At 41.3% G+C, this 11,408-nt stretch overlaps 2 protein-coding genes across 2 annotated transcripts in view; both read right to left on the bottom strand.

Annotated features, from left to right (window-relative positions):
* Positions 1 to 1,116: 1,116 nt before the first annotated feature.
* Positions 1,117 to 4,562, bottom strand: cth1 (cysteine three histidine 1). The gene is made up of 2 exons (XM_049568410.1): positions 4,363 to 4,562; positions 1,117 to 2,385 (listed from the first exon to the last, which is right to left on the bottom strand). The coding sequence occupies exons 1-2, from the start codon at positions 4,369 to 4,371 to the stop codon at positions 1,447 to 1,449; spliced, it is 948 nt and encodes a 315-aa protein (XP_049424367.1). The 5' UTR covers positions 4,372 to 4,562; the 3' UTR covers positions 1,117 to 1,446.
* A 4,981-nt stretch (positions 4,563 to 9,543) lies between these two features.
* mta2 (metastasis associated 1 family, member 2) overlaps positions 9,544 to 11,408 on the bottom strand; it is a 39,171-nt gene continuing 37,306 nt past the window's right edge. The window contains exons 17-18 of the mRNA XM_049568118.1: positions 10,308 to 10,450; positions 9,544 to 9,935 (exon numbers count right to left, since the gene is read on the bottom strand). Coding sequence (XP_049424075.1) covers positions 9,782 to 9,935; positions 10,308 to 10,450 — 297 coding nt within the window. The 3' untranslated portion in view covers positions 9,544 to 9,781. The remainder of the gene's footprint in view (positions 9,936 to 10,307; positions 10,451 to 11,408) is intronic.

The following is an 11,408-nucleotide window of genomic DNA, read 5'->3' as shown; positions in this document are numbered from 1 at the left end:
CTTATGCAGGGAATAGTGTTATGTTAAAACTGGGAAGAGACAAATAAAATGACTGCTGACACAAAGTTGGAAGAACACTGCATTGCATGGTGTGACATTAAAGGGTAACTTTGGTAGTTTTTGACCTGGACTCCATTTTATTGATGCTTGTGCCAAATAAACTAATGGACAATTTTTGAAATTGCTCCAGAACTGCAAGAGAGCGCCTTGCAGCTGTCAATGGCAAAACAGACTGCAACATAACCACTGGGGGCGTTTGCACACCATTAATTTATGTCCCCTAAAAGTGCTTGTTTTTGCCGCTCACAGGCTCAGACTGTTATTGTCTGACAGCAATATGGAAAGGATCCCTACAGGGGTAGGCCTTTAGTGAGTGTATAATCCTTTTAAACCAGAAACTGCCCCAAAATCACTGTTGCCAAACCCAGACTCCATTTAAATAAAGTTATTTTATCATTGTAAAACACACTTGATTCAAAGTGAACAGAAACTAAATAAAACCCCAAAACCCATCTTGGTTACTCTTTAAATAAACCCCTAATTCAGTTAGATGTGAATATAACCTGACTCCAAAATTAGTTTCTTTAAATTGAGTCTGGTGGGTATTACAATACTGAATTTGGGGCTGTTTCTGATTAGACAAAAAAGGAACCTACTTGAATCTCTGTAGGGATCCTTTCAGTAATGTTGTCAGATACAATATAATCTGAGCCTGTCAGTAGCAAAAAAAAAAAAAAAAAGCAAAGCACCTTCAGTGCCCCTAAATCATTACATTAGCCTGTTCGCCATAGCACTCTTGCTCAATGCTGGACCAATTTGAAAACTGTTTTCCCCCACAAGTCTTGTAGGCATTAAAACATGGGAAAATCCAATCCAGATTGAAAAAAAAAAGTTACGCCAAGATTTCCTGTAAACTAATAAGTGGCAGATTATGAAGCTAGTTATCAATGTCTATGTTTTGTTGCCATAATCTCCAATACCAAACACTATCATTCACTTCTTTGTGTGACCTCGATGCACAAGCAAACCTTCCAAGTTCCAAATGTGTGAAAATGCTGAAAACTAATAAGACTGCTACAACATGAAGGTTAGAGATTAAAATTGTTTATTCACGATTCAGAGGTCAGACATTTCATTCTCTGTTCATTAATAGAGTATTTACAATAGTTAAAAAATTTAATTACACTCATAGCTGCATCTATAGTGAATCCAGAGACCATTGACCACATTTCCAAAACAAAACACTGCTTGATCTGCAGCTGAACAGTTCAAGGCCTGCTTGACCTGCTGACACAAGCACTCAAACAACCTAAATTAAAAAATATAATAAATGCCCTGGGGAACAGGGGTTTAACAGGGTTAAAATAAAACAAAATTTACAGATTTAATTGAACTGTGGTGTTCAGTGCTGAATCCAAAACTGGTTTCCAACTCTGACCACATCGGTCAGAGGGCCCTGTTGTCCCAGATTTCCTGCGCCTTGTTGCTCTCCAGCTGCTGCAGGTGGAGGGCCAGTGGCAGCAGCAGGTCGCTGAGGTGCTGACTGGAGAAGGTGAAGGCATTGTGGGCTGTAGCCTCTGCAGGCGGAGTGGCCAAAGGGGAGGCTGATGGAGGAGAAGAGGAGGTTGAAGAGATGGGTGAGGTGGCGGTGAAGGGGGAGGTGGGGGAAGGTAAACCTGAGCTGCCAAGGGTCTGCTCGGAGGTTTTGACCTTGCTGGGGAGGCCGTGCTGGAAGCGGCAGCGTGTGCCGTACAGGCAGAAACCGAAGGAACTGAAGGTGCGGCACAGAGCTCCACGTGGTTTCCACTCCTTGGTTTGCGGTTGGCGCTGGGGGCTGGGAACAGGTGGCGTCTTCTCTTCATCAACATGGGGTGACTCCAGACCGCTGCCCACATCTTCACCCTCAATATGCAGGAAGTTACAGCGGGTTCCAAAGGGACAGACACCAAAGGCACGGAAGGTGCGACAGGGGACATTCCTGCGGCGGCGCACAGCAGGGCGCTGCTCGGTGGGGTTGTGGACGAACAGGCAGCGGCTGCCGTAGTAGCAGTAGCCAGTTGTGTGAAAGCTGCGACACAACTCCGTTTTGTACTTGGGGTGGCGGAAGGGAACATGAAGCTCATGGAGGCCGTGGGCGAACTGACAGCGCTCGGCGTAATTGCAGAAACCAGTGGCTGAGTAGCTGGTGCAGAGCTCCGTCTTGTAGCGGGTGGAGCAGACCCAGGGGATGAGGGGAGGGGAGGAGGACTCTACCAGGGGGAGCAGAGCCTTAGCCAGGGAGAGTTCTTCACCACCACCATCTCCATCTGACTCCTCACTGGACAGCAGGTTGTCCACCAGCTCCTCATCTTGGTAGGAAGGCAGGAACAAGTCATCACTACTGGTCTGAAAATAAAGTTTATAAAAAGTTAGTCGAGTTTGTAAAATGTATTTTCTTTGATGCTTTGAGCACCACAAGCCGAGTGTCATCTAGTTCCATTATACTGGAGAGAAGGCAGACATGTCTATGGCCAATATCTCCAATACTCTGCAACTCACACCAAAACTATCCAGACTGATAAGCAATACTCTGTGTGTATTAGATTAGACAAACAAAGAACCATAGCCAATTATTCCACAACGCAATGTGGCATTTTTGCATGTCATGTATGTAACTGATGACAGAAAATCAATTCATAGGTGTCCAGAATGTCACTATAAAGCAACTCATTGAGGGTTTGTTATATAAATTAGTTAAAGAGTAAACTGGGCTTTGACACAACTCTGTCGTGTGGGTTAGACTCTGTGCTACTAGCTTTTGAAACCAAACTCATCTCTATGAGGGTTTCCCATCTTTTTGAAAGTATAAGTTGCTGGAGTTTACTCGCCATATTTAAGACAATATCTGCCACATTACTTGCTATTAAACACTTAGCCCACAAAATGACCGTTTCTAAATATATTAGTGTTACCTTGAATTTGTGAAACTCTTGCACACAAAAAAGGAAACAGATGTAGGTTTGATTTAAAGAAATACTTCACACAAAATAACCCATATATTTCAGTTACTCAACATGTGGTACCTTGAATGTGAAACACTTTTGTCCATGCCTCCAGTGAACGGAGAATCCAAAAACAGCAAACATTCTTCAGGAATTTAAGTAAACTGGGACCACATTTAACCACAAAACTATCAAAACGTGTTTATAAACTCACTCAGCTGGTGCAGTATAATCAAAGTCTCATTAATGTAGTCATATGCTCTGTACTTCCTGAACACATGCATTTGTACTAAAAAAAAAGCTTTAAGTATTGGAGTCTAGTGTTGAAGAGCATAGATGTGTCATTGTCAGTCCAGTTTTAATTTAAAAAAGGTTTAGAGAAAATACATTTGTTTTGGAGTACTGAGCATATGACTGGCTAAATGACTTATCATACAACACAAACTGAGTGAGTGTTTGTAGAGAGATTAAACTATAGTTCTGCTGTTAAACTAAATTCATGAAGAATGTTTGTCTTTTTGGATTCTCCGTTCACCGTGGGGGCATGTGAAAATTTTCTTCAAACTCAAGGTAACACACCTTAATTGAAATACAAATGGTCATTTTGTGTGTGAAGTATCCATTTAAAAACCAAACTGTTATATTCTTTGCATTCTTTCCAATTCGGATTCTCCATTTATCGTGGAGGCATGTGACAAAAAAAGTTCACTAATTTAAGGTAACATGGAATGAATTGATACAAATTGTCATTTTGTGGTAAAAGTATTCCTTTAAAATCAAAACCCTCCCTGCTTTAATGTTTGAATTGTTAAACTATCTGAGAGCAGAGTGCTGAATGGCCTACTAGCACTGGCCAAATGAAGCCTCTTGAACCACTTTATTTTCTGACGTTATAGCGTTGAAAGCATACCAATTCGCCATTTCCTTGAGCCTCTGTAAAAACCAAGAGCCCTATCTAGTGGGGTCAGAAAAAGAAGAAATTTGTTCATGTCGCTTCATCTGGCCATCTCTGCAAAATACAGTGATCAGTAATTAGCCTATTGGTTCATCCACCATATCCACCTTCAGGCTTCTTTCGCCACAAAAAAAGCTTCATTTGATGAAGGTTTTTTTTAAGTTAATTGAAATACAAAATCCCTGCAAATAAAATGCAAATCACAGATAAAGCAACGAATCTACCTGTTATTTTAACACCACATAGATATGTAGGCTACCAAGTGCCTACAAGTGGAGCAACTTATACAAGTAATAGATACACTCCTGTCTGAAAATGTCGTAATGCTAATTAACAATATTTCACCAAATGTGTGGCTAAAAAGCTACGCAGCAACAGGTGAGTGTAAAAAGACAGCAGCATTGTTGAGGACGATATTTGACTTACCTTAAACATGGCGGCAGACAGATGGGCTTTCCTGTGAGGATGTAGGAGCAGAAAACAGCCCGAGGACGTGTGTATGGGTACCAGGCGGCCTGCTAAGCTCCAGTGTGTTAGTTATCAGAGTGGCATGGACTCTACACTCCTGCTCTGGTACTGAGTCACATACAAAGGACCAGTGCTCTCCGTCTGTCTTTTAAACCTCCTCTCACCTCCCGCCTTCCGCTTCTAACGAGCATCAGGTGTGCTCGAGCTCAACGTCACAAGCGTGTCTCGAGCGACCAATCACGTCCACGTGCGGGGAACGTTCCTGTTAGCGGTCCACTCCTGTTAGCAGCTGTGATAAAAAAAAATTAATGTCTTTGTATTTATATAAAGCTGAACCCAGTCAGTGCGTATCCATTTATGATAAAATACAGGAGCTTGTGTGGGACACTAGAAGTAATGCCGTTGTTTCGAGCACCTAAACGTTTATTTTATTCATTGCTTTTTTTATTCTTTACTGTCATTTCCAGTGAGTTGGTTATCAGCAGCAGATGTTTATCACAGGGTTCAATAAACACCCTGAGTGAATACAGTGTTAAAGGTGAGTGCCTCGGCTTCACCTCAGCTTTGTTGAAATTAACACCTCAGTCGGAAGTAGTTTAAACCAACCTTCTAATTAAAAGCCGTCTGATTGGGACACAGCTGAGTACAGATAGACAAATATTTCCTTTAGCTTGGCTAATCTTTGTTTAAGATTTTGTCAACCAAGCCCAGAGCAGGAACCCTATGTCTTTATATCATGGACCTCCAGAGAAACACACACCAGATTCATCTTAGGGAGTCATTTACACTGCCCACAATGAGTAGGCTACTTATTTAACATTAAACATACCTTTCTTTCTTTCTTTCTTTCTTTCTTCCTTTTTATTTGACTTAAGATTATTATCTCCACAAAGAATCAAAGGACTATGTGTAATGTGCTGCTTGTATTGATGACTCCACAAAGAATTATCAACAACTGTGCAGTTTTCGTGGCTTTATGGGGCATTTTAGGATCTTAGCAATTGTTTTTTAATCAACCTGATTATTAGCTCTGATACACCCTGTACATTACCTGCTCAACAGCAAACAGCAGGCAGACACAGTTAGAGACTCACTGGTAAAAACAGTGGAGCATTCGGCAGCTAAAGAGACATATTTTACTCTGGAGAACAAAAACAGAGCTAAAAGTGGAGTGAATACTGGACTGTCATGCATTAATTGACCAGAATCATGACTTTAAATGATTGCTAATGTTACTTTGTGTCTGCTGAATGTGTAAATATGTAATGTTTGTCTTAACAGCTTTATAAGGCGATAGTGCTGATTTTGTTTTCAGTTAGTTCCACTGCTCCCAAGTGGCCACAAAATAATTAACACTTCAAATTCACTTTGCTAGTTTATTCATTTGGGCTCATTTAGTCAATTTTGTAAAAATACTTTGGGGTTAAAAACTTTAAATAAAATTTGAGTTTAATTTTTTTCGTCAGTTTCGCAAAAGAAATGTATGGAAGCAAACAAAGCATGCAAATCGACATATAGATAAGGGTGGCATATGTTGCACACCATCTGCAAATTCATACAATTTTACTGCTAAGATATGACATAATATTCTCTCAAATCTTATTTCCTACATTTAAAAGTAACACTACAGCTCAGATGCTTTGACATTATTGTATCGTCTAACAGTGCAAAGTATCGACTTTTTAAATTATATAAGTCAACAGAAATTAACAGACTGAAAGCTTTATCTTATTAGATAAAACAGATGTTGACAAAGCTTTGGGGACATAATTTATAGTTAGAAAAAAGGTAATAAATTGTAATATATCAATATTTTTTATAGCAATACTTAGCATATTGCACTATCACAATTAGCATAAATATTTCAATTTGGAAATATCAACAAATAAATAAATAAGCCAAAGAAACCAAGTTTGACACTCAGCTCTACCAAGGACCCGAGCTCAGATTCCTCTATGCTGGCAATGTGGTGAACACAGTGGAGAAAGAGCCCATGACTGACCACGAAGAAAAAAAAATTCTTTATTTCTTTTCTTATCAAGATACATTAAAGGATACAGAGACATTGGAATAAAAAACACTTGAGAAAAAGTTTCAGTTGTAGCATGTTTGTCTCTCCATCATACAAAAATCAGCGCCCTGTCCCTTTTGAATGTCGCCCCTGGTTCAAATGACCACCCCACCCACCCTATGAAGGAGAGCAATGTTTCACATGTACAGTAGCCTGTTAGAGCCATCTCCACAATAATGGAGCAGAATTACACACTTTAGATGTAAAAAAGTTTAAAATATGCCAGTTTTCCACTTGTCTTTACACAGATTAGTATTTGCTACAAACTCAACACTTCAAATTTCTTTTTTTGAGAAATATTACAAAGCCCACATTGGGACCAAACTTGCTTATAAACCCGGTGTAACCCTCACTGTGGTGGGGATTCACAGGAATTATAATCATCCAATTGACAACTTGCTTTTAGTACTCACCCTTTCATTACGGTACAAACAGGGGGAACCAAAATAAACAAAAGGAAATGAAAGCACATTTAGACAGCTGAAGATTCCTTTCACATTGTCATCATACCCAATCACAATCAAAAACATCATTCTGTTCTGCATCATTAGACATTTACAGAAGAGGATTAAGGCCATATAAAAAAAGTTCTGAATGAATTCTTGTTTGGAGAAAAAATACGACTTTAACTCTTTTTGCAACTTCTCGCATTATTTCAGAACTTAATTTTTGGCCCCAACTGTCTTCTGTACATTTACATATTGCTGCATTTTTAACAGACTTTTATCAACTGACCAGTAACATAATTGTGTCAGTTTCCTTCAAACCAACCAAACAGTACATTGTCAGAAATGCTGTGGCTTCAATTTAACATTACCCCCGGGGTTAAAAGTGTCCACTCACTCACTAAGAACGGACATCAACCTTTTTTTTTTGCACATTATGGCTTCATTTTGGACTTTTGCAGACAACACAGTACCTCAAAGCCAAATGTTTTCTCTCATCATGGCAGGTCACGCAGTAACTCGTGCAAAACCATGGGAACCACAATCATTAGATTTTCCTCAAACACTACATATGATCCCTCCTACACTGTAAACCTACAGACTCTTCTGAGCAGTGATCCTCTCCCCTTAGATTCCAGACAGCCTGTTTAAACGTATCAGGGTGAGGCCAAGAGAACAGGAGCCAGGGAACTTCTCTCTTCAAATGGACAAAAAGTGGCTATAAAAGCATGAAGTGACAGGAGACGAAATGTGGCTTGACTGCATCAACAACCCTTATTCAGTTTTTGAAGAAGGATATTGTTAAGCCTGGTGAAGATGGAGACGGTATGGAAGGTTATTAGTGACAAAACTATCAAATGAGCACAAAAATCTGAGCAGTTAAGCCAGGATTCAGTTCAGGTTGTACAAACAATAGAAAGTTGGTTCATTTTTCCACCTTTTTGGCGATTATCAACAATTTTAGGTTAACAAGATGTGGCTGTTAGGACTGGATTTACTTCAACAATTTTGATGACTCATTATTTGATTCAGTCAGACTAAACTGAATATCTGGGGTTTGGACTATTGGTTGCTCAAAAACAGCAATTTGAAGACACCCCCTTGGGTTTTGGAAAATTGTGATTGGCTTTGAATTTTTTTTATATTTTCAAGATGATCAGCAGATTAGTTTGACAATAATGGTGAGTTGCAGCCCTGACAGTGATGTTACTCAAAAGGCACTGGGTGGCATTTTTGATTTTGTATGAGTGATACAACCTGTCAGAACGCTGATTTCCAGTTCTTTCCACAATGTTGCAATCACAACAATTACAGCCAATCCCTGTGAATTCTGTGCAACCTTGCACTTTTGTCCAATCACAGCAACTTTACCACAAATTTGACTTCTTAAAACTAGTAAAACCTCATTTAATTGTAGAACTGCTTCCAGCATTATGACTTGCTGAACCCCTACTTTCTTTCTGTTTATAATGAGACTACTGCTGCAGGACCAGAGCTCTGTAGAACAGAGTGTCACACACAAACATTGACAGGGCAAACTGTTAGCATCACATGGCTAACATTAGCAAACTGTTATTAATGACAGCGTTTAACTGTTTTGGTGTCGGTTTGAGATTAACAACTCAGTTTTGGATGTTACCTGCTGCTGCAAGGCTTCTGCTCAAGTGGCAAAAAATGGTGAGCAGGAATGAGATCACTGTGTACTGTGTTAGCTTGTGCCAACCAGGCTGAGAGAGCAGGAGGAGAGCGGCTCACGGAAATGGTACTTTACCGCTACGTCCACTGGCATCAACAGCTGAATTGTCTTGCCCCGAAATTTCATTGCACAAGAACGCCTACAACATTGCAACTAGCATCGCAATCTTTTTTTTTTTTTAAGATGCCATGAAAATGTTTTTTTAAAAGGCTGCAACAATCCCAAAAACAGCCCACTAAATCTATTCTATTACCACTATGTCTACACTTTTATTCTGTCTCTGCACACACACATAACCTTGACTTTCTCACTACTCAAGCTGTTTTGTGCTCACTCAATACTGTTGACACTGAGGGACTGAGGTGCAGGGGAGGACTCGACCCGTCAGGACTCATTAACCCCTGTGACAGGCTGTATTTGGCTCCTTGCTGATGATGGGAAAATCGACAAGTTACAAACTCAGTAAAGAAAACTTGCAGTAAATGAATCAAACACTGTGAGTCTATGCTGACAGAGGGCAGCTCTGTCAACAAGTCTCAACTTCATCACTGCACATGAGCACACAGTCAATGATCTACAATTAATGGAGTAGCGGAGCGGATGAGTGAAATCAAATTCGACCTTCGGCCAGCTACAGCTCTCCCCTTTGCACCTCCCCACCCCCCGTTCTCCTCACATACTGCAGGTGTCACCCCTTTAATGGTGCATATATTTACACAAAGATAGAGCCGTGGAGGAAAAACAAAGTGTGCTTTGTCACCATTGTTTCAGGATGAGAAATATCTTGATTTAAATTACACATTTAAAAACAGGCGGTATTGAAAAGGGGAGCAAAAAAATCCAGGATCTGAATAAAATACTACAAAGCCCAAGATGTGAGTGTCAGTGTGCTGATGTGTGTATTTAATATGATGGAAATGTACAGTTGTTTAAGTGCTTGTGTGTGTGTGTGTGTGTGTGTGTGTGTGTGTGTGTGTGTGTTGGACACATCAACTTTTGGGAAATAACAGAGGACTAAAGAAAAATGACACTGGAAAGAGGGAAAATAAAAGACTACTGGTATGGCGTACTGTGCTGCCTGTCAAGTGACAGCTTGAGCACAGACCCTCCTTGACTCCCACCCGACCCCCATGTCCTGTTAAAAGGCCCTGCTGTCCCTCCCCCTCAGTCCTCCAGGACGATGGGTTCGCTGGTGCTGGAGGGGAGCAGGGGCATGGCCAGGGAGCGGGGGGGTGGCGGCAGTTTGATGCGGACTAGGAGATGAGGTTTCCTCGCTGCCCGACGCATCTCTGACTGGGTCAGATGTTTCCTCAGAGCCCTGGGAAAAAGACAACACCAGAATATTGTTTAAAACCTCTACTCTAATCCAGTTCTTTTATTTTGACCTCTGTAATGAGTTTAGATTCATCTACTGTGACAGCTACAGGACTCATCAGCAAACTCTCTCCTGATGAAGGCAGTGCTTCAAGCTTAGAAAAAGCTACTAAATAGCCCTTGACTGCAAACCAAACTTCCCATTGATGTGTTAAATGGCTGCATCCCCAACTGTTACCTGAAGTCCGTCAATGGTTGTTCTGACTTACCAATCTCTGACCAGCAGGGAATATATTAATTACAACAAATACCAGCTGCTTGAGTGGACTTAATGAGTTATTATTATTGTGGCTGAACCTTTAACTTTCCACTGTACCTGGTGTCCTTTGTAGCCACGAACACCACAGGGTTGGGAGCCTCCCCCTGGCTGACCTTCTGCCGCTTGATGACCGACTGCGAGGTGGTCCTCATACCTGAAGTATACGGCCTCCCATTGGCTGGGTAGGGCACCCCTGTAGCCTGTGAACCAACAAAAGACCAGGACAGTGAATCCACCATGTTGTTTCACTTAAAAGGCTAACAGCAAGTGATGAGACTTGTTATGTGCCTGTCAGAGAGAGTGTGGAACAGCCTCAAGCATGCCAGAAACTGATGTACTCATCCATCTCGCGTTGAGCGCAAAGGCTCCGAATGCTGTCATGGTGCTTGGTCGTACACCTCTGAATTTTGTAACTACGCCCCCACTGTGCTTTACAATTCAATTCCTGGAAAGAAATAGCCACCACACTGGGAAAGAAGAGGTATTGTGTTACAGGGTGTGGAAGAACATGATGTCACTGCAAAAGCTAATAAACTGTCTCATGGAAAACGTGGCTTCCCAGGGTGAAACAAAGGGATATAAAATCATTTCAGCTTAGAGGTAAGTGACAGTAATAATTAGAGTACACTAATGAAATGTTTGGCAATACGTCTGTGTTTACTACTGTTGTCAGGCAGCCTACTTTGCTACGTAACATTCTTCTGACAACACTTCTTGACTTCTTGCTTATCCACAGGATATTTTGTTTGTATGCTGTGGGGCGTTTCGGAGCATATTACAACAAGCAATGCGTTGAGCATTAAGGCCTCTGTGCATGCTCGTAGCTCGCATCTCATCTACGGAGGCCCGTGCCACACTGTCTTGTGCTAGTATGAACAGCCTCAGGACAGATGTGCTTTGACTGGTTTCTTAAAGGCTGAGGGGAGTAAAAGCTAGCTAGCAACTATGGTTAACATGCTAACAGCAGCGAAAGAGCTACGGTGTTAACCAAGGAGAACCAGAGACTGGGCGCTGCACTTTTACAACTATACTGGGGCAGGATGGTGTTATCAGAAGTAACCACTGTATGAGCACACTGCAGAGTGGTGGTGATTTGTTGGCCAGTGGTATACACACATGGGTCTCACATGCACAAATGGCTGGACCTTCTACTACAGC

This window comes from Epinephelus fuscoguttatus, linkage group LG23 (genome assembly GCF_011397635.1).
Source record: "Epinephelus fuscoguttatus linkage group LG23, E.fuscoguttatus.final_Chr_v1".
NCBI lineage: Eukaryota > Metazoa > Chordata > Actinopteri > Perciformes > Serranidae > Epinephelus > Epinephelus fuscoguttatus.
This window is presented reverse-complemented; position numbering and strand designations above follow the sequence as displayed.